Raw genomic sequence first — 23,965 nt, forward strand, 5'->3', positions numbered from 1 at the left:
CTCAAACTCGTAAGAATGAACCCTCGTGCAATCCAGCCCCCGTTTAATTGAACCCTCGCTCAACTCAATATCCGTGCAACTCAACCATCATCTGAACCCTCTTTCAACTCAACAACCGTGTAATTCAACCTTCGTAGAACTCAACCTCCGTTCAACTTAACTTCCGTGCAATTCTACTCTGATTTAATTCAAACCTCATTCAATTCAACCCCCGTCTAACTTTATGACAAAAGCTGACTCTAATGAAATGGTCTTTATTTATTGGTTGATTCTTATATGTCCTCTTATTATTATATGCCGCTTCAACGTAAAACTGTTCTCCTCCCTCTGAAAAACAACAATTTATCCTTCTGTCTTATATATTTGAAAATTAGCGAAATTTTTCATGCCCTTGGCCCAAACACATTTGAAGGTCATGGTTGCAACAGTAGGTTCAGTTGAACGAGTATTCGGTTAAATGGGGTTCAGTTACACGGGGTTTCATTTCCACGAGGGTTCAGTTGCAGGGGTGTTTAGTCGCACTGCAGTTCAGTTAAATGAGGTTAAGTTGCACGAAGGTTCAGTTGCAGGAGGGTTCAGTTACACGGAGGTTCAGTTGCACCTGAGGTCAGATACACGAGAGTTTAGTTACGCGCACACCAAACCAAAGTCATCATTCTGCTGGTGTATGCTTTTAACTGTGGGAAATTAATTTTAGTAGCCTTTCTACTTGACAGCTTTCGTAGATTTTTGTCATTTTGTTTTACTCTACATCATATTATTTTGTATAGGTGCTCTATATTTCTTTTTTTTCAAAGTTATCACTTATTTATTGGCGTCAATTCACAGAAATTTAGGTTTGGGGCGAAATGTATTTTTCAAAATTCGTAGGGAGCAAATTTGTTTTTCAATTTTTTTTTTCTAATAAAATCACCAAAAAGGTACTTTCAACTAAAATATCCCCCCCCCCCTAAGGGTATTTTTCGAAATCTGAGGGGAGGCAAATACCCCCTGCTTCCTCCAATTAAAGCCATTATACTTATTAATCATCGACCTGCCCGATTTTGGCTGTTCTGCGGAGGTTGTGGTCGAAAACTCAAAAGTTATGTCAGGAAGTACGGGGGGGGGGGGGGCGGGGAGCTTCACATACCTTTGTTTTATTTTCATTTATTTTTTTAAGAATGTGTCAAGGAAAAAGTTAAACAATCATACAAACATAGACTTTGCAGACACAAATTTATGATTTCTTTTTTTTTTTTTTTTTTTTTTTTTTGGCAATGTCATGTAAGGGCGCGCGCTCATTCAAGTGCATCTTTGGAGTTGAGTCAAGGAAAGAAATTGTTCTTTCTTTTTTTAGATTCTTCTTTTACCAAAACAAAAGGCTGATGGTCTATTTTACTATTAGTGTCTTTTGTCAGACCTTAGAAGTTATTTTCTAATATAGAATACAAATATAAAAACAAGTGAAGCAAAGAAAAAAGGAAGTAAAATTCAACTGATATCTATGCAATCTGACTTAATTTTTTGATTTTACATATTTTATAAATTCACAAAGACAGTCTCCAACGATAAGGGCTAGTATCAAAAACGACCAGCAGTTTTGTTGTTATTAAACACTAAATAATTGTCATAAAAACTGTACTGACTAAGCACTTAGAAACACTGTCCACTTTGAAGCACATTAGCAAATATAAAAAAAAAATATTTAGCCAGGTGATTGGTATATTAAAGCCAAACTGCTACTACTACTACTAGCAACTCGTTGGAGCACCAAGCCACCTGAGGTCAAAGTCCCTCTCTTTACATCCTCCCTAGAAGTTCCAATTTGCTTGAATCTTTCCTTACGTCATCCTCCCATCCCATTCGGGGACGATTTTCTTTTCGCTTGACCCTAGACGGTTGACCGACAAGGACTATCTTTCCCAATTTGTCATCCTTCATCCAATGGACGTTTTCTGGCCATCTCAACCTTTCTCTCATTATAGCCCTAAAAAGCCGGATTGAACCACGTTTTTCGTACAGCTTACTGTTTGAGATGCAGTCAGTCACCTCGGCTACCCAGAAGAATTTGTTGGCAATTTTTCGGCAAAATATCTAACAAATCCTCCTCCGTCTTTTGGAACACCCACGCTTTACAACCATACTTGACCACTGTCATCTCCGTAGCTCCCAATATTCTAATCTTAGTTTGCAGACTCATTTTCCTATTATTCCAAACCTTTTCAACGGTGAAAATACACCTTGGACCTTGGTTATTCTACTTTTAAAATATTCACTGCACCCTCCCTCTTTACTAATAATACTATCGAGGTTAGTGAAATTCGAAACTAGCAATGAATCTTTCTTTTTAGTTTTATCTGCTGTCTGTTCTGGGGTCTTGGTTAGCTCAATTTTTGAATGGCTTGAATTATAAAACAGTGAAAAGCAGTACTCAAGTATGGATTTCTCAAGTTACACCTCAATGGCTTAGAAGAGAAATACATTTAATTACTAGTTCAGGGATACGATTTTGTTTTCTTTTTTTAGGTGAGAGATGCGAAGATTTCGTCAAAACGTTCACTGAAGAATTTGGAAAACCAACATCTCTTTGATCCCCTCCGAAAGAATGTTTTCTTATAAAATGTCTTGAGTAACGCTTCGAGGAAGAACATTCTAAGCAAGGCGTGAGAGTCGTGAAAACTCTACAAAAATTAGATATTGGATTTTTTTTTTTCCTTTCGTTTATACGCATCCCAAATGCTTACGGTAGGGTCCCAGTCTTGAACTATTATGGATATAAACGATTTAAAAAAAATGTCTTTATTGGCAAGATTATCCCCTTAGTCCAAAATTACTTCTTATTAGAATGCCTGGCGGAGCCGATTTAAACATAGAAAGTTTTCTCCTAAATAATTGGAGGCAATTGATAGCCCGAAGTTCTTGGTGCTGCTGCCTCAATGCATTGAATTTTACCTCCTTTAGAAAAAGAAATCTTTAATTTGAATAAATTTAATAAGCTCGTTCAGATTTTTTCTACTGGTAATATGTAATTTAGTCACGTGTGTAGGGTAGGATCTTAGTGGAAATTGGTATATCACAGGATTTTTTACTCCCCCTTTCCTCCTCAAGGTAAAGGTTAGAAACAATACAAGGTCCTTTGTCGAGCCATAATCTTGAACTTCCAAAAGGGGGGGGGGGGCTTTGGACAGATCTTTGGGAAGAATTCCTCGTTTCATGTATGCACACAGGAAGTACGTCGTATAGTCTTATCTACCGTTTTTTGTTTTTTTTTTATAATCGGAAGCAAATTGCTCACTACTTATGTTTTATTCTTATTGCTGGTCTGTTTTTATTAAAGTGGTACCATCTCTGGCTATGCTAGCTATACTTTCTGGCTAACTTTTTTTCTAGAACTACGTGTATGGTGGCCAAAGTAATCTAGTTATAAACTTTAAAATTGTCTTTCAATTACAGATAGTATTTTGCCTGTGATAAGCTTTATTCAGTTTACGATTTCAACGAGCAAACACTGTTGTTAATCTTCTCTGTAAATGTTGAAAACTTTACCTTCGTCAGAATTAGACCCCGAAGCCACACCGAAAAGTCGGCGGGGCCCCGCCCCAAAAAAAAACGGTGGCGCGCCCCCGAGCGTGCATCAGCGCGCTGACGCCGCCGCTGATTCAATCGACGGCGGCGTCACTAATACGCCTTCGTTTTTTTCTCTCTTTTTTGGTTATCGATATCGATCTCTGGGCTTCAACCGTCATCCCGGCTAATCTGTTTCTTAAAGTTAAATACTGTCATCTTGGGCTCGCCATGTATATTGGTTCGTAGGAAGGAGAAGAAGAAATTTTTCTTGAAACAAAAATTCTACCTTCCACTTTAAAATTCTGTTCATTTTTATTTCTGATTTTTCGGATGTTATATTGTTCTTGTATCTTATTAGCCAACCATTTAAAAATCCTTACTAAAATTGAGGTTGAACGTGCTTAATGAAGTGGAATTTTTATTATTATTTCTAATCAGAAAAATTGGCACGCCGTGGCGTGCCGCCGGTCTAAAATTCGCGGCGCGCCTCCAAAAAAATTTCGGCGCGCATGGCAGCGCGCCGCCGCCAATACTAAATCAGACATTTCCCGGCGTCATGTTGACGTGGTGTGGCTTCGGGGACTAGTCGGAATGTTCTTTCAAATGGTTGTAACCGCAAAACATCGAAATTCCTGAAGAAGGGTATGCTAATAAAATAATACTGTGCACTAAAAGATTTGAAAAAAAGACTTATTCTTGGGCTTCCAAGCGAAAAAGGTAAATAAGAGGTGAAAATTTGATGTGAGCATCACCTGATGACCAGAAGTTAGCACTTTTGGTTTCTTGTTCATTCCGTTAATTCATCAATAAAACTGCTTTTTCGCAGGCTCTTGACTTGTTCGTTTTAGAAGACTGTCCTCTATTCATTTGCGTGCACATAAGATCCGGATTAATTTTATATCCTTGGAAGAAATTTGTGATTTCCAGAGTTTTAAAATCAGTTGTTAATGATTCCTAGCAATAATGTCCAATAAATCCGTTTAAATGACCTGATTCGGTTTTGACTTGACACCAATGCCAAGCCAGTTTTTTTTCAACTATTTTGTACAAAATGGCTATCTCAAATTTTGATCAGATGTCTCTGAGGCGTCAAAGGAGGGCCAAGTTCCAAAAAAGTGCAATGGTGGGAGGCTGGATGCCCTCCCACCAGTTTTGATTCTTAAAAGGGGCATTAGAATGTTTTTTTTTTAATCGAATGAGCTCCCTTCGAAGTTTCTACGATCTGTCCTTCTATACAAAATACCCTGGTCAGAAGAAGTAAAAAACTCATTGAAGCCACTTCGCTCGTTGCTTAGACGTAGCAGTAGCGCTGCCGTTGATAGTCATTCATCTTCCAAGGCTGTTGTTTAGGAAATTTGCCTAGATGTATGTTAAATTTGACTTTTTTTTAGTCCATTAGTTGCTAAACAAAACAACTGATAGTGCATAAATGGTATCCTAATGTCATAAGAAGTGGTATCCTAAATGTCATAATGGTAACTGTCATAAGAAGCAAACGTTAATCCTGTGTGAACCTGCGGAACATATGTAACCTCAATTTTCTGTACCACGAGACATCCGTAAATTCAGGTCTAAGACACGATCATCGGCTGTTACGCTTAACCTGGCCCATTTTAAAATTGATATTGACAAAACCTGGAAATTAAACTTAGTAATCAAGTTTCGCATACACTCTAAGTGAAACTGGCTTTGAGCCATGTTTTAAGGCTTATTCGAAGTCATTTTCTTAGCTGCGATGAAGAATGCGCTCAATAGTCGCTTGCAGGAAAAAATGTGCTTTATATAATAAATGTATTCCATATACTATAAGCATTCTAGACTTCGATCCTCCGACGCCTAGTGGCGTATGGGGCAGTAGAATTTGACCTCCACGTCAGACGATCCTGAGCCAGACACCACAGCTCATTGAAGGATGATCTTAGTCGATAAAATTTGACAAACAAAATTGTTTTATCGTAAAGTTTTATCGTATCATGAGGCTTGATTGAGTGACACATAATTGAAAAAAAAAAAAACGACAACAGCTTAGATACTAATAAAAAGCTACTAAAACCTCAATAACAATAAATAAAACACTTGAGCTTGAATTAACACATTTAATTTCCTTACTTCTAATATTCTGTTTGCTGAAAAGAAAGCAACAACAGAAATTTTGAACAGCCTGTAACTCACTAGTGCTGTTAGGATGTGCTAGTTCACCCATGAGCACATATGTACTCTTGTGGACAATATGCTATGAAGAGACGAACAGACAAAGCCTTACAAATTATAACTTTTATTTTGAAACCACACCATTGAACAGCACCTTACAAAATCATAACTATATCACAGGAGGATTTTTCTTACTGTAAACCTAAACTTGGAATTTAGATTACGAAGCCCCAAATTTGAACAGTTTTGCATGTAACTTACAATGTAAAAATAATCAACTTTTGAATATGCTAGCCATGTCAAGGCATGATAAGTTGATCAAGTTGGCTAAACTTCTATCAAAATTGAAGAAAAACAAGTTTAGACTCCTTATTTAAACTGAACTTTACGAAGAAAGAAATAGAAGGAAAAAAACAGATTTACTTTATGTCAGAGTGACAAAATTTATTAAGATTTTTTTTCATCAAAAAGGGAATAAAGTCTGATGCAAGAATCATTTTCACATTTAAGCTCTTTTTTTACATAAAGCAATCCAACTTACTTTTTAGAAAAAATTAATTATTTTTTATATATTTTTACTAAAGGATTATGTCTAGACATTGATGTCTTTTTGTAGATTTTTGAGGACTAAACTATTCAAAAAAATTTTAGATCCAATGAAATGCTACCAAGTTCAAATGCAAAAAATTTCATCCTCCAATAAAATTCAAAAAAAGTGGAATGATCACTTATATGTAGTGTTGCATATTTATAGCCAAAGTTTAATAAATAAGACAGACAGGAGAAAACATAAATTTAAATTTGATTTGAGAAACAAAATGGATTTCTTGAGAAGAGGAAGTAAGTTCAGAAATTCATTCTCAAACTTCTAGTCAAATTTTTCTATATAATCCATACACCGACATAAAAAAAAAAGTTCAAGTTAGATGGCGTTATTCTTAAAAGTAACCAACCCCTAACATAATGGAATAAGAGAATCCGGTTTAAACATATCAACAGCAAAAATTAAAGAATTAATTGATATTTTCCCACTATGTTTAGTATAAAATTACAATATTTAACTGTAAGATACCAAACACTTTGGAATGTTTCTCCAAAATCAAAGTAGCCAATTCAAAATTGTGATCGAGAAACAACTTGACTTTAAATCTTTCAGTATAAGCTTTCAGAATACGTGACTTTTAATATAAGCTTAATTCCCGTTCCACATTTTATGGAGCAAATTTGTCGCTGGAATATGGTCTTTATGGGCTAATTTATATGGGCTGATATGGGATATTGGGCTCATACGGGCCTCATGGGCTAATCTCTGTTTTATGGACTAATCTAGCTGGTAATCTGTACTAGCAATTGTCTGATTTCAAACACTAGTGACGGACCATTAAGTAGTAAGAAGCGATTCGAATCTTGTATTTTTTAAAATTATGATCCTCAGAGTATAATTACTCTCCTAACTTTTTGGGTTGGGTGTTGTCTACATAACTGCATCCAATTAAGCTTAAGGAAAGGAAATGTAATAAGCATTATCAGTATCATTTGAAAATATGCAAACTTCTAAAACAGACAAAACCCTACATAAGGCAATGGCTAGATAATAGACACTAAGGGAGAGAAATCCTTAGGAAACATAACTTGTTCTATCTAATTCAAGCCTTCTTTGGTCCCCAACTACCACAGAAAAAAAAAGAACAATTAAAAAAATAGAAAAAAATGAATTAATGGAAATGAAAGATTCAATGTTTCTCAAACACATAGCAACTAATGACCAGAACAGAGTCCCAAACTATGAAGCAAATTGTGATATGATTCATTCATTCTTTTATAAAATAAGGCCATGGCTTCATAAACATCTTTTCTTATTACTTCCCAAGATACGTCATCATACCTAAAAGAAAAAAAAAGGCAAAATGAATTACGGCCTATGACTAGAAGGACTATTTACGCACTTTAAGAACCGTCTTTCTTATACTTTTTTTTTAAAATTAAATCTCCTAATAGAAATTGGTCCCCATGAAAGTTTAAAAGCCAGATATTTTCCCTCTTGTCAAACTATAAAAGCATTACATACCTTGCATATTAGATCATAGCATTATATAGGCCCTTGAGGAACCCTCTAAGTAGTTCTGAATGGCTCCTCCCCCATCCTGATAAAAAAGAGGAGGGGGTTACTTACATTGACAAATGTGACTTTGTTAAAATTGCATAAATAATTAAGTTCAGAGACCCCTCTGGTTCAAGTGTATCAATAGCAACTTGTTGAGAGGTCTTTCTGCTCAGTCGTCACTTTCAGTTTAAATAGATAAGCGTGTTCAGCGAGGGCTAGTTCATCTTGTATGGTTGCTACTAAATACTCCTGTTAAAGTTCTTAATAATTTCGAGTTGAAACTATTAAGAACTCTAACGGGAGTATTTAGCAACTTTCGAAACTTTCGACCCATTCTACCATGCAACCTATGAGAAGTTTAGTTAAACTCTTGGCTGCGTGACGATCTGAAACAGCTCTTTGACAAAACTTACTCCTGCAAGAAATTGAATCGCCATCAGTGATGCTTACAACATCACTGGAGACTGGCGTTCCTAGAAGAGTCTGACGGCGCTCTCCACGCCAGCCAGATGACATTCTGATTAGGTACAGTAACCAAATAAACTAAGAAACTATTCTTCAATGGTTATTCAATAAAATGGGGTTCGTTGTAGATTTGGCCTCTCTCATTGGTGATATAAATACAAATTGTTATGATTCAAATTTATATTCCTCAATCAACAGTCCAATTTTTAATGAAAATATTCGGCAATTTTCACACTATTTCTTTTAAATCTTCTTTAATTAGCACGAATTACTTTATCCATATATAACCATTTCCACCGGTTTTGCTTCTTTCATTTATTTACTGTTTGTAACAACGAAACCTTTTTTGACTGAATCAATGATTATGTGAAAACACATTTATTATTCAAGAATTGGGGGGGGGGGAGGGGGAAGAAATTGAAATTCTTTAGCAAAATTCAGCAAAGGAATAAAAGAGTCATTTATACAAAAACAGCATATGGTAAATATTAAAATCAAATGATGCTTCTGAAAAGTTTTTGATATAGTGACTGTTCTGATATATAAACGTTCATAAAACACAGAATAGAAGGGAGACGGGTCTTTGAAGAAATATCAGAGAGAGTTGGGGTATTCTCAGTTTTTTATATTGCAAAAACTGCCCCCTTTAATTCTAAAAAATATTTTTTTCCCCTTAACACTTTCGTGAATTGACGGTCAGCATAAGCGCAGAAGTTTGACGTTTGATGTATGATGTTTCATAAAGTAACATCATACTGAAATCCAATGAATAAGTCCCAAGAACAATGATTATGCGACATCATAAACTACAAAACAAAAGAAGAAGAGAATACAAATAAAAAAAAATTATGTGAAAGCTTCAAATCTTGATCTACGAAATTCCCCTTTAAATTAAACTTCAAATTATCTACGTATACGAAACACGCGCAGTATTTTATAGTGTGTGCCCCCTTCTCCCCAATAAATAAATAAAGCACCGAAATATTTGTAATTAATGTTTCATTTTTTTTTTCAGCATAAAAATATAAGGTATAACAGGTCCTTAGTTCTCAAGGACTTAGAATGCATTCTAAATTTGTGCCATATAATAACTGTTTTTAAAGTAGTGGATACAAAGATATCTAACATAGGTAATAACTGAAGAATCCATCTGTTTTTTTTCCGCTTTTCATATCTTGCCTATACTGATAACCTTCTTCTCATAAGCCGTACTAAGACCGGTGTTTGCAATATGGTTTCTCTTATTGATAATTCTTTTTTCGGATATAGGCCTTTCTCTTAACGTATATAAATGTCAATTTCTGTCTTTCAACAAAATTTCTAGTTCTCCCCTTCTGTGTCATCATTTTACTATTCTTCTTGTGGATTATCTCGGCTGGCTTGGTAATTCTGTCACTAGCAGCCTTCCAAGCCTGCACTGGCACACAGTCTCAGATGTTAACAAGAACATTCAATTATGCTACAATTGTTGCTAATAGAGGGATATATAACAGTCATGCGTTGACCAAGCTTTGTTCAACTTTCTTTCATTATTCAATTCTTTTTGCTCCTGGATTTGTTCCCCTTCTTAAGGAAAAATAATTTTAAAAAATCTGGATTGTTTCAGATGTGACAAATTCTTATATTTCTTCCGCCTTGGACAAAAAAACAGGTTCTTATTAGAAATTTCTTGTCCCTGATATTATAGTAAAACCATAAATACAGCACAGAAAGCTCCAAACACAGCCTGCGTTCGTATTTCTCAACATCGTCGCCCTATTAAGTTCTTTCACTGGGGAGATTTTTCTTTTTTTTAATTTAGTTATTTGTATTCCTTTAATGTGTTTCAAACTATATTATTGTATAGCGTGACTGAAATATAAATAGTAATAATAATAAAACTAAATACAGTTTACGTCCGCATTTCTCCGCTTCATCCCTTATCAAGTTTTTTCAGCTGTGAATTATTGTTCTTATTCTCTCTTTGTTTGTTTTTTATTTGTTATTGTTTTGTTTTTTTTAGTGTTACCCCACATTGTGTACTATTGTATATTGTGAGTGGAAAAATACATAATAACAACAACACTAATTATCAATCTCTCAATGACATGCTGTTAGTCTTGATTATTGGATAATAACATAGGTTGCGTGGATGACAACTCCATTCCACAGACAAAAATTCTCTTGAGCCAACATTGCTTCGTAAGATAAGGACCAGATATACTTATACTTATCCTCAATTAAGGTGACGATCCTTAAAAGGCTTTAGAACTCACACTTTTCGGAGCTTATCGTGCTCAAATTAAGTCATCTAAAGTATCTGGAATTAAGTGGAAATTCTAAGAAAATTCAATTGCACAGCTGGTCAGATCTGCAATGGCTACGAGACAGATGAAAGAAATTTAAATGCTGGAGAATGTAGTTTTAAACGCTGTCAATGTTGTCCCTTGAAGATCTTTGACTCAAAGCGGTGGAGAGGTTGGCATGGAGGCAACGTTGTCGCTTTTTGCAACAGCCAACGTGGGAAGACCTATGCTAAGCCTAAATAGTTTTGGGCAAAATTGTTAGACGGTACTTAGTGTCAATCCAGTAAATGGATACATGTCAATAATAATTGCTTGGAAGGCCGTCAACGGTTATTAAGATCTTTTATGTCTTTTTTTTACAGAAGCCAGTTTAGTACATCCCATTCCGTATATCACATTATATCCTGCTTTTTTGCACGATGTTCCTCAAAAGACCTCTAATTTCTGATCTAACTTCAGAGCTCTATTCATCAATTGTCGATGAAATTATTGATTTTAACCCTTTTCGGGTAGGCAAGTGGGGTCAAATTTTCATGCTGAGTAGAATGAAAATGATAACAATGTTGTTTGATTTAACCAGTTCAAAGGGGATAGTCATTATTATTTAAATTGCCACAAGGGAAGTATCATAAAGCACATTTTCAACATCGAACTTTTTTCCTAGCATTTTTTTCTAAAAAACTTCAAAACTGTTTTTCACTCTCTTGAAAAATCTTTTTTTTGTATTTATTTGGATTTTTTAGACGTGATTTTTCATTAGAAACAAGGTATAATGATATTTCTCAGGAAGAAAGACCTAGAGATTCAAGTAATCGACGGACAAATTAGACAAATTTGGAACAAAAAATACTTGTGTCCTACCCAGGTCTGCCACTCCTGGGAAATTTTCGGATTTCAGTCCTGAGCTGGTGATCTTTAAAAAGTATAAATATTAAACATTAACCTGAAACGAATATCAAGTATATTCCTGTTATTATTTAAAATCTTACGACTGTTCCTTCCCACCTTGAAATGCTTTACAAGTGAATCTTATCATGCTGTAAATTCTCACTGGCTGTGCAACTATAACTTAGATTACCTTCTCGATTAACATGAGGGAAGGATTCACGACTGCACCTACGGAGGGAAAGGGTTTTAAAAGGTTGAAGAACCCTTAGGACTTGTCTTGTGACGAAGTGTCACAACTACCACGGGGAAACTAGGCATTTCACTAATTACAACAACCAACTCTTTTTATTTACGACACACATTCGAAATTTGCAAATTCAGTAATTAAGAAAATGCTATTGTGTAGCTATCGTATCTAATATGAGCATTCCCCTTCTTTTCTTCATTTTTTTCTACAGTCAGCTAAATGGGTAGGGCACGAGAATACGCCCCCCCCCTCTTACCATCAAATAAAACTTTGAGTTTTGGTTGCACTAAAAATTTATGTCGGATATTTGAGTAAATATCCGACATAACTATTGAAAGGGTATCAAAGGTTGTTTAAAAGTAGGAAACGAACGGGAGGGGGCGGGAATATAAAAAAGTCATACATCCATTTAAGGATTCAGTTTCCCCAAGGTCCTCCCTTCAGACTGATGCTGTAGGGATTTCTTTCTGTTCTCTACTGCATGTAAGGATTTTTTATACTTCAAGTTGAGTTATAAAGCTAACTTCTTTTTTACACACACACAAAAAAAAAAAAAAAAAAAAAAAAACCCAAAAATAAGAAAAAAAACATCAACTTACTTTAGGACAGTGTTTTTCACAAAATTGCCAGCTTTCTCGGGGATTGACATAAAAACGGGTAGATATTCTTGAAATTTTACTTGAGTGAAATCAACCATCAACAAAACGTTTTCAACAATCTTCTGTCCTAATGGGCGAGCAAATTCAACAAGAGCGTTTGAGTAGTATATCATGTTGTCATATAGCGACCCATACAAACTGACTACTTTAGCCTTGGTTCCTGGGAAGGATTCTTCAACCTGAAAATTGGATAAATAAGCTGAACGATAAAGAAATAACAAAGTAAATTTTAAAGAATATCATAAAAATATAAGACAAATTTTCCCAATGGGGATAAAAATTGAGAAAAGATGCATCCTATGACAGCTAATTCCAATTTTCCCGTGAAGGGATCCTTCGGTCCAGTACCACGGGAAAGTACCTCATTTTCCTGTGTATGCACAGGTATACCCCTGGATTTTTTTTCTGAAACTTATACAAAAGTATTTCTGAAGGAAAGTTTATTGCTAGTTCCAACCAACTCCATCATTGCAGATTTAGAACAAGTAAATCCTTTGTTATCGCTTCTTCAATTTAAAATAAACCAATTTTAGAAACACCCAAATGTAAAATAGGATAGGCATATGAAAAAGGTCGTTGAAGTAAGTTAATACGTCCAATTTTAAACTTTTTTAATCAAGGTTTATCACGTATGTCAGTATATGCCGGTATTTGACATATTTTAGGCAAGAAGTGGATAAGATCACTATTGACATTTCTCAAATCAAGAACAGAGCCTCATGTTTTGTCCGAGTGCCTTATTCTGAAAAAATTATGAATGTAATTAGATTTATTTACCTATCATGTTTCAAGTTTGATTTAAGGAAATTTATTTGGACTTGCAGTTGTTTTTTTTTATTCTCAGAAATACGGACACGACCAAACGTAAGAGAGAAAAAATTAGGGAAGTAAAATTCACATAAAGCTTTCATGATCACATTGCACTCTCACTATATAATCTCTGGTAAATACGGAGTCATAGTCAAATCATCAATTTGATTTAATCCAAGGAAAACAAATAAAAAAGGTAAATTCTACTATTTTTGGAAGCGACAAGTGCAAGCAACATAGTATTTTTAACCGTCTAAGGACAATTGTCATCCTTCTTCTTCTTAAATGCCAAGCCTTCTGGAGTCCACTTAGGTCTCCTTTTGGCCTCACGACGATTTTCAATCTACAGGGGAGTGATGGGTCAGGAATAAGTCTTGCTACCATCTATGTGAACTACTCGCAGATATTGTTATGGCTTAAGAAATCGAAAATACTTTTGTATAGATGTCTTTCAGTGTTAGCTGGTAAGTTTGAGAGCAGCAACACGTTCATGTCAGGCTGGAGCTTTGTCTTACTGAAGATTCTCTTAATGTTGGTTACTTCTTGCTGGATGCACTGACATTCAAAAATCAGGTGGTTCAAGGATTCTGGAAATGAGTTGCAAAATCTGCAATATGGGTCGGTCCGTTTATGCCAAATAAACTCCTCTTTCCTCAGGATCAAAGAGTTGGTTTTGATTCTATAATAAAGAATGTTATCTGCCCATGATGAAAATAAGGATGGAATGGGCATTTTTGTTTTTGAAGGAACTCTTCTTCTGAGTATGTCTCTGAAGGCCTGGGTCTTCAAATTGGGATTAACTGAATTATTCAAGGAGCTACTAGCTAGCTGGTCTGCTACCTCATTATATTTGATGCCTTGGTGGCTGTGGATATGCTGAAACTTAACTTCAATAAGGCTATTTTTGAGACTGATTAATTGATCTCTCATTGTCCTCAGGTCTGTGTCCTTAGCACTCCAATGGATATTATCAATGAGCTGAAGGGCACCTTTGGAGTCTGAGAGTAATACTAGTCTTGTGGAAGCCGGTGGATTAATATTGATGACCTTTAAAGCCTTTTTTATTGCCGATAGCTCTGCATTTAGGATGGAAGTATTGTCAGGAAGTCTGGTTTTTATATTCAGTGCATAACTTGGGATAACAGATGCAGAGCCACATCTGCTGCCTTTAAGCGAGCCATCAGTGTAAATTTGGAGAGAATCTGGATAAAAAGTGGTCATTTTCTCATGAAAAAGCGTCTGTATTTGGATTGGCAGGTAATTTGTCTTTTGCAAGGGTATCAACTCTAGTGAAACACTTAGAGGTGATATTTGCCATCCTGGGGGGTCAAGGAAATGACTGAACAGGGTGGGTCAAGTTTCCAAGATGGGACAAGCTCGTTAAATGTTTTCCATGACCTTATAGATGTCAAACTATGGGAGATACCATTTTTGGCAAAGTGAGCTTAAAAATATCATGCTCATAACCTATAGCTTGTATCTTGCTGTAATAAGTTTGATGATAAGCGTATTCCGTCTTTCTAAAATAGAGGGCAGGCCGGTTAAGTGTTTCACTTTATTAGAGGGGTACTGAGCATGAAGCCCTAGGGCAATTTTGCTAGCCATATTTTGGATTGTTTGTAATTTGGCAAGATTAGTTTTACTACATTCTACATATGCGTCAATGGCATATTCAATCTTTGAACGAATAAACCTCTTGTAAAAATCAAAGAGTATTTTTTTGGGAATTAGCCCACTTTGACCCTGCAAGGCGCTTAAGGATGAGTAACCTTTGCATACATGAATTTTTTACACAGTTGAATTGATTTTGCCAAGTAAGTCTTGGATCCAGGTATACTCCAAGAAATTTTGGGGGCTACGGCATATTCTATTTCCACATAGTTGAAAAATAATTTTGGTGGTATGACAGACTTTTTGTTGTGGAATATGATTGCATTTGTCTTAGACTTGGAGATAGGTTGGGAAAATGAAGCAGAAAAAGTTGCTAATTCATATAATGCTAAGTTAATACTATTGGCAATAATATTTACATCTCTACCTGCTGACCAAAGAACTAAGTCATCTGCAAATTCAAGCTTGGATATTGAATCACTACTGAACTGAAGCTCACTTAAAACTAATAAGAAAAGAAGGGGGCTGAGTATGGACCCCTGAAGGAGTCCAACATGTAGTGCTGAAATATTGGATAGCTCATTTTGTCCCCGGACTTTGTAGCTTCTATCAGATAGATAATTGAAGAGGAACTTATTTGGGAACGTCATTCGGAAAATAGTTGCAGATTCAAATTACAGTCGGACGTCTTTAGCTCTAACAGTATTATAAAATTGCCAGCGCTACAAGCAGTTTAGTGGCTATTAATGCAGAGACAGCATTATAGCCAAAACAATTCCCTACATGGCAATAATGACGTTTCTGAGGCAAAGACCTCATATTATTAGACACCAAACATTGCTCAGATTGAAACACAAGCTTATAAAATCAGAAAACCAGGCTAAAATTGAGAACACCTGAGATAATTTAGCTACCCAAGGGGATGAATTTTTTAGCTTTATCTCAATTTTTTCCATCTGTTGAGCTCGAAATCAAACACGATTGGAATCTAACCTATACTTGATCTCTCACGCATAGTTTGTATTCTGCCGGAAACTAAAGACACATAGAAATCGCTTAACATACCAGTATTTGGTGTCTATGGTATTATAAGGTCTTTACTAGGGCGGATATTCTAATTCTTGTAATTATCAGCCCAAGCGACACAATAAAAAAAATAAAAAAAAAAAAAAAAAAAAAATGAAATCTAAGTAAATCTAGCGATAAAATTAAGTTAGGTTTGTTAAAATTCGATCGCTTGATCTTGAAAGAGTTTTTCATGTGAATTGAAAACCTACGTTTTTGCAAAATTATGAAAACTTGGGACGAAGTCGATTTGTCTTCAATGATATCTCTTTTTTAAGTGTTTATAATCCTATAAACTACGAAATATAAAGAGACATCCATAAAACTAAACTATAGAAAAGACATCTGTAAGCTGAACAATAATATCGAGGGTAATTATGACAACCTTCACAGGTGCCCCTGAGAATAGTAGGCCTAGTTGAGTCAAAACTGCACCTATTTATTCTACTTACCTTGTCAGCAACAAGTGGAGCACGTTCCATAACCCAATAATAACCATCAGCAGCAATCAACGATGAATGATGAGCAATTTTGGCCAGAAATTCCCAGACAAAGACAGTCCCGTCTCGCAACGGCTCATAGTAAACTGGGTAGAACTCAAGCAAATGCCTGAAAAAATATCATGAATAATGACTGTAACAGAGTACAGAAAATAGATAACCATATTTGTTTACGACAGCCCCACATCGCAACGGCTCATAGTAAACTGGGTAAAACTCAAGCAAATGCCAGAAAAAATATCATGAATAATGAATATTCGACGTAACACCTTTAAATTAGGTGTTGTTTTCTTAGACCACACTGCCGTTCTAAGACGAACAAATAAACTTTCAAATGGGGATAAATCCATTTATTTAGACAGTAAAATCCAGGTACAAAAGTCCATATATTTCGGTCACATATACAGCGACCGTCTTCAGTAGAAATCCTAAAATAATAAAACTGAAACTAGCATATTTATATGCAAAAAAATAAATAAGTTTTTGGGTCATTCACAAAATAATGAACTTCCGGATTATTCACTGGATTATTTTCAGAGAGAATTCATTTTACCACTTTCATTGAAAATTTGTTTTACATTTGGGCAAGATTAAAGAAGAAAATTTTACATCAAGAACTTTGAATGAACATTAAAATTATTATTCCAAATTTGCGACGTCAAAATGACCAGATCCATTTGAGATGCATGCAAAATTCCAATCAAAATAACGCAATCCATTCTGCGACCCTAGTGAGGTCAAGCGATTCGCAAGAGCTGAAGGTTCAAGCTTTCATCTGGGAGAAGCGAGGTTTATCAAAAAACCCGTCTCGTTAAATATTAATCAATAAAAATTATTAAGATTGCAGTATGACTGTCAAAGATCATAACAAACCAAATATGTATTTCACAAATGGTGTTCGATTTCTACCAAAGTTGGTACTTAAGCTTTCTAGACTTGTTGGTAACAAATCTGAGCCTCAAATTGCGATACAGAGATCTAAAATCAAATACATTCGCTAAATATTTCAAAAATAGTGTTTGATTTTAGTATTTAAGACTTCATGATGTTTATTATTACGAATATAAAGTTAACAGTGCGAAACAAAGTCCACGAATCGGTAAATATATATTTCACCAATGGTTTTTTATTTCTAGTTATGTTGATATCCAGCGATTTCCGAATTTATTGATTAAAAACTTAAGGTCCATATTGCTATATAAAAACTAAAACCAAAATATAGCAAGTACGTATCTTACAAATATTTGTGAAATTTCTACCAAAGTTATTTATTTAGATTTCTCAGAATTTCTATTATAAATCTGAGGCAAACATTGAGGCATTCACGTCCTCAATCGAAATAATAAATACAAAAAAAATAAGCTTGTTTTTTTTTCTCAACGATCTATAACTTTAAGAGAAAAGGAAGGGCACAAAACGGATTGGGCTTTATATAAATTAAGACATTAAATTGACCTAAGTCAAAGATGCAATCATGAAAAATGTCGGTAGGTTGAGCGAAATGAGTGTGAAGCTCATAGATTCTGAGCTTCAGAATCTGAAAATAGATTCTTGTGAAAACAAAATTTTCACTGTTTGACATTTCGAAACGAAGTTTTTAAAAGATTTTTTTTTTTTATATATATATATATATATATATATATATATATATATATATATATATATATATATATATATATATATATATATATATATATATTGCCGACTTCTCAGAAGAAAACACTTTGTCTTGTTTAAGATTCAAACGATTCGAATTCGGAAGTGCATATATTAATAAAATTTGGAAATAATTAAACATTGAGAAGAGGTGGGAAAAAGGTTCACAAATTAAACAAATGTGTGATATAAATATATAAACGACAAAAGTAGAAAAGAACAAAAAAGTGGGTGAGTAGAGGAAAACAAACTAAAAAACATTAAGTATGCATTAAAAAAGGGTGGATTTTTAAACCTTATTGAAACAAGAGTCATGCAAGGATTTTCAATATGTCTTAATAGAGGTTCAACAATGGCACCCTTGGCCCCATACCCCTTGCAACAGCTCTCCTCCTCAAAACAAATTCACATATAAACGAAGCTAACCACTTTCAAGCCATGGTCATTCAGGCAATATTAAAGGGAATCCCTTAAAATCGCTATGCGCTAATGATTCAAAATATAAATATAAGGATAGTAGTAGGCCCTATTACTCATTGATGCCTGGGGACATATTGGGATTTTGAGAAGGCTTAATTACATAGCAAAACCTTGAAATCTATTAAAAGTAAAACGTCTTAGGGGTTTAATAGAGCCCATCCCACTAGTTAGAGGTTAAAATAGTCTCTATGAAGCTTTAATAAGACATATTCAAATTACATAGGCATCACTCGAACAGTTGGGAAGCAAGAAAATGTAGAAATAAATTCAATAAGGAATGCCAGTCTAGTTTTACTACGAAACGCTTCTGCTTGCAAACCTTCACGGTGCGCTGTTAAAACTGCAGACGAGGCCCCATAATTCTCAAAACCACCGTTAATGGCGACGAAAATGGGTTTTTGACTATGACCTGTGAATAAAACGACAGCTGTGCTCTAAGCATGGTTAGCATCTTATGAAACAAGACCAATGGAAATTCACCGATGAGTCTATCCTTAGTAGAACCAACGAGTATAGGCAACTTGTAAGAGTGGAAACTGGTACCAGGGTCTAAAAATAATTACCAAAGCCATATATCATTTGTTGTTCCTTTGCATTTTTTTCCAAGCTTCCAAATCGTGTTTTTTTTTTCAGAAACTGAGATCAGACACTTATTATTATACTAATTTTGTCAATTGCACTAATTGTACTAAATTTGTCTAATTATTACACAGAAAAACGGCAGAAAATGTCAAATGCTAGATGGCGTTGGTATTTTTTTTTTGTCAGCGCTAGCATCAATTTTTACTCTTGTAAGTTGTCCATACTCTTTGAATAGAACTTAAACGGCATCTATAGAACATAAAATGATCTATTCATATTACCACATGTAAAAAGCACTTACTGGTTTTCGAGAAGAGAAAAAAAAACCTTTTACTTTTAATGAACGAGTATAAACATTGCATTCTTCCTGACAGAAAATACAACTTCAAACAAATAAAACAAACGTAAGCAGAGGACAAAACCCTTACCTATGTGTTTCAAAAAGTATACTAGAAATTCTGTTCTGAGCAGCCTTCCACTGGTCGGCTATTCCCGAGCTTTCAAGAAACTGACCCATTTTGCCATCTAAAATAGCAAATAGTTATTAGTTCAATTTTTAGTTCAATAAGTTCCAAACTTATTAGTGCAATTTTTATTATAGACCTTGGCATAGGTACGTCTAAACTTGTCAGCTGACGCTTAAGTAAACAGTTGAAAATCTCCTCTGCAACTGTCCTTTCACTAATAAGAGCATATAGGTTAGTAAAATATCCAATTATTCTAAAATCGTTTTTGCAAGTGTGGACACTGGCCACAGGGATGTTGAAGTTTAGTAGCCTTTCTTCTGCATTCAAATTTCCTGGAACTGAATACTGAAGTGAACCTCCCCCGTAACAAATAATCAACCCCCTTCCCCCGAAAAAAAACCTCTTAAAAAGTAAAAACAAATATCAGCAGGCTATTGTACAATTTTAATCTTTTTCCTTCTTTTTTTTAAAGCTCAAATACAAGTTTGTAACTTTGTTTTGGTATTATCAAAACATTGTAAGCAATCCTCCATTAGAAATCTAAGTCAATCCGTAATTCTTTTACGCAAATAGCCTAACTTATATCTTTATATATAAGCTATAGGAATATCCCTTATAAAGCATAATTATTATGAAGAGATCAATTCTTATCTCTTCTTCCTTTTACTTGGGGCCCTATTTTTTCCAGGCATGGGCTCCCATTCAAGAGCCTCAACGTTCATGCACTTTTGATATGGCCATTTTACTTTGCCATTCTTTCCTCAGGTAAAATTCTTACCATCAATTTCCTCGAAAGAAAAATGAGTTCCCCCAATTCTCTCCAAAAATTAACGTTAACCAAAATTTACAACTTACATTTCACATTAACGTTAGAGTACAACGAACGTTGGTTATTCGAGAGGAATCAGAAGAGCCCAGTTTTCTTTCCTAGAATTTCGGGAAAACCATGAAAAAGTCAGTGATAAAGGAAACATAAGTGGCTTGACAAGGGCAGTACCTTCATCGACCTAGCTCTCGCCGATTTCAGGAAGGCATTTGACCTGATTTGTCATCTTACGGCAGCAAAAAATATGCGAGCAATGGGCGCACAGAAGCGGTCTCTTGCATTAGTGATGAGCTTCCTTCAGGACAGAGTGCAGTGTGTATTTCCATTGTTTGAAGGTGACTTGATCTCATACTGGTCTAAACTTACCTGTGGAGCCCCTCAGGGTACAAGACTTGCTGGTTTCATATTTATCTCCCTCATCAACTTCCTCCTTCAGAATTTCGAAGAGCGACTCAAATTCGTCGACGATTTATCATTTGTCCTCAAATACCTCGTCAGAGAAGGTGTAATCGAACGTCAGTTCAGCGAGACCCTTCTGGCATCCTTCTCTGAGGACTGTGAACGTTACAAGTTGACACTGAATGCAGATAAATCAATGATCCTCAGGTTTTGCCCCTTAAAACGTGATCTGGAATTCCCGCAAGTCCCTTTCCCTGTTGTTCCATCTGCAAAAATTCTCGGAGTCACATTATCGATGGACTGCACATTCACCGAACACGTGGAGAAGGTTATTAAGGCTGGCAATGCATCACTTCAGACCCTAGTCCTGATGCGCAGGTTTGGCTGCGACACTCAAAGCCTAAAAAATGCCTATATTACGTAAGTGAGACCTCTACTCGAATATGCCGTCGCTGTCTGGGGACCTTTTGTCCAGAGCACCCACTACCTTTGCAATGACCTTGAATCTTTGCAGAAACGAGCTGTTAACATAATCGTTGGTAACAGAAGTGACGACTACAACAAACTCTTGCAAGAACTGAACCTTGAATCTCTCAGCGACAGACGATTATCACTGATCATGTCCCTCGGCAAGTCACTGCTATCTTCGCCCCATCACAGACTGGTCCTCCCACCTGATGCTCCTGTTAACCAAAGAACCAGATCCCAGTCGAAGCTACAACCCCCTGTCTGCAGGACCAACCACTACAAAAACACGTTTGTCCCCTTTTTCGTAGAAGCATACAACAAGACTTAGTATTATTTTAATTCACGTTTTATTGTTTTTATAGTGTTATTTGTATTTTTTTTTTTTTTTTTTCATATTGTTGTAAAGACGACATAAATTAGCCATGGCTACGCTGTTCGATCTTAATAAACCTATGTCTATGTCTATGTCTAAACATCGGATAGCACCGGCCAATGAAACAGTTTTTGGGAACATATTTTTGGAAGGTTATATGCATGAAAATATCTGTAAAAATTGGAGTTTCTAAACAAGATTGACCGACGTCATATCTATTCGCTTTTTCAACTACATTTTCGTTCTTAGATTATTATTGTTTTCCATATCGCAATTCCCCTTTACGATAATTGGCACATTATAATTATTTTAAAGGCCAGCGAAAGCTTTGACTTGTTCGTACCACGGTTCTTCATAAGTAAGACTATATATAACAGAAAGACTGTTCAACTACACACAAAATTTAACTCATAAAATCCAGGACTTAGATGATGAGGTACAGGTTGAATGACGAAAAGGTTACATGAGTCTTCAATTATTGTATTCAGAGACCACGCAAGAGCTAGTAATAAGGAATAAAATACAATATTTTGTCGGAGCTAAACACTGATCAAAATCGTCAGCCAATTAAGCCCTTATTTTTCAGATACGTTTAAAATATGTTTTCTTGTTGTTCTTCTTGTAACCAGAGAGATAAAGCGATGGTAGTTTGATCCTTAATGACCTTGATGAATGACCTTAAGACAGTCTTGAACATAATTGCTCTCTAAGTATATTAATACCATGAATACTCAAAGAATACCATGTGTATCACAAATTTTCCCATTATATCATCAAAATTTCCTCCCTTGTACCTGAAAATTAAACTGCACCAAGTTTTATGTTGAATACGACTTTTAGCCAACTCCACCTTTATAAATGTAAGAAACACTTTCCATTCTCAATCTCTTTAATCTAGTTAAACCAAAAAAATTATCAAACATTTTGATTCAGATTAAAAACAAACTTATAGCTAAAAATTACAAATCGAAAGGAAAATTAAAAGAAGAGCCTATCTAAAAAAAATTGCCTTTATACCAGTAACATATTTTGGGGAGAAAGATAAACGCTTTTTACCTACTCTTAGTAGCTATGGAATTCTTTCATCCAATAGACCAAAAATATAGAAATAGTCGAAAATTAAAACCATAAAATCTTACCTTGAAAATTTCCCAAACCATTAACTTGGGTGTCATAGACGAGGATACCAGCAAACAACATGACGAGAGTCAAGTTCCACATACTTAAAGAGCGTTTACTTCGTCCTTTCTGCGTTTGAGTCGCGAGAACTTTCTGAAAACCAAAGAATCCATGTTAATGCCCTTATCTCTACCAGTAATCCATTGAGCTATCTATTCAGTTTAAAAAGGCATTACAAGGAAAACTCCTTTTCGCTACATATCTTTATATCAACTTTAAGCTCTCAGACACCCTCTATGCTACCATAATTTTGACATCCATTTATGATAAATAATTGGAGCCACCCTAGCCGAGTGGATGGCACACTAGATTTGCCATCATATGTCCTTCTGGACAGAGGTTTGAGTCCTGGCAAAGTGTGTGGGTCAATCGTGTGACTCTGCAAGCTCAGCCGCCTGGGGTGTGGAGGCAATAGCCTTTCAGACCAGAGCCTCGGGCCAGTTGGGTTTGCCCCGCTACAAACTACAAATGGGTAAATAATAACGGCCAAAAGTCTAGACCTACCATAGCGATTTCAGTAACTAGTTTATGACTAGTAATTATCAAATCAAGAACTTGATTTTAATACGCTAGGAATATGACTTCTCTGATAAAAATCCTGTCTGAAAATAAACCAGTTTCATTAATCGAGTAAATAAATTTCATTCAATAAATTCAAATCAGGTCTGAAAGTAAAATAACATTTAATATATTATTGGCATATATAATTAAGAATCTTTTTAATTTCAAACGTGTATTAGAGCAAGGGTGCAGCGAGGGTGTGTGTGTTAACCTTCCTCCCCCCCCCACCATGGTTTTCCCTTCTTGTTCTGCACTACTGCTGGGAAGCGAAGCTCATGTCCTGGAATATTAGTAAATTATGCATTTAAAATATGAAAAGACGTGAGGTAATTTATCCAAGATAATGAAAAGGGGAAATACTATACTGATTCCATGTAAAATGCAGGTATGTTTACAGCCCCACACACAGAAAATGTTCCAAGCATTGACAAGTCTATAGACAGAGGAGATGTGCTTCAGGTCAAGAGGATAGAGAACTTTAGAAGCCAAGAGCATCTACAGCCATTTTCCTTGCCAGGAAAGGGTTAGCGCTCTGTGGACACAAAGACTTTGGAACTCTATCAATTAACGGAACAATACAAAAGAGAGAAGGCGATGCATATCTTTATTAAGATTCTGGATTGAATCTGGCGATGCTAGTTTG

At 35.4% G+C, this 23,965-nt stretch overlaps 2 protein-coding genes across 2 annotated transcripts in view; one reads left to right on the forward strand and one right to left on the reverse strand.

Moving 5' to 3' along the window:
* Positions 1-2,938, forward strand: part of Bulli (regulator of MON1-CCZ1 complex protein bulli) — a 99,923-nt gene extending 96,985 nt beyond the window's left edge. Inside the window, exon 16 of the mRNA XM_089098320.1 lies at positions 2,506-2,938. Within this exon, the coding sequence (XP_088954446.1) occupies positions 2,506-2,570 (65 nt within the window). The 3' untranslated portion in view covers positions 2,571-2,938. The remainder of the gene's footprint in view (positions 1-2,505) is intronic.
* A 1,181-nt stretch (positions 2,939-4,119) lies between these two features.
* Tmem214 (Transmembrane protein 214) overlaps positions 4,120-23,965 on the reverse strand; it is a 57,920-nt gene continuing 38,074 nt past the window's right edge. The window contains exons 7-11 of the mRNA XM_089098321.1: positions 22,722-22,854; positions 19,478-19,574; positions 16,284-16,440; positions 12,286-12,524; positions 4,120-7,582 (exon numbers count right to left, since the gene is read on the reverse strand). Coding sequence (XP_088954447.1) covers positions 7,456-7,582; positions 12,286-12,524; positions 16,284-16,440; positions 19,478-19,574; positions 22,722-22,854 — 753 coding nt within the window. The 3' untranslated portion in view covers positions 4,120-7,455. The remainder of the gene's footprint in view (positions 7,583-12,285; positions 12,525-16,283; positions 16,441-19,477; positions 19,575-22,721; positions 22,855-23,965) is intronic.

Source organism: Artemia sp. Qi Xiang Cuo, chromosome 12 (genome assembly GCF_049724085.1).
Source record: "Artemia sp. Qi Xiang Cuo chromosome 12, ASM4972408v1, whole genome shotgun sequence".
NCBI lineage: Eukaryota > Metazoa > Arthropoda > Branchiopoda > Anostraca > Artemiidae > Artemia > Artemia sp. Qi Xiang Cuo.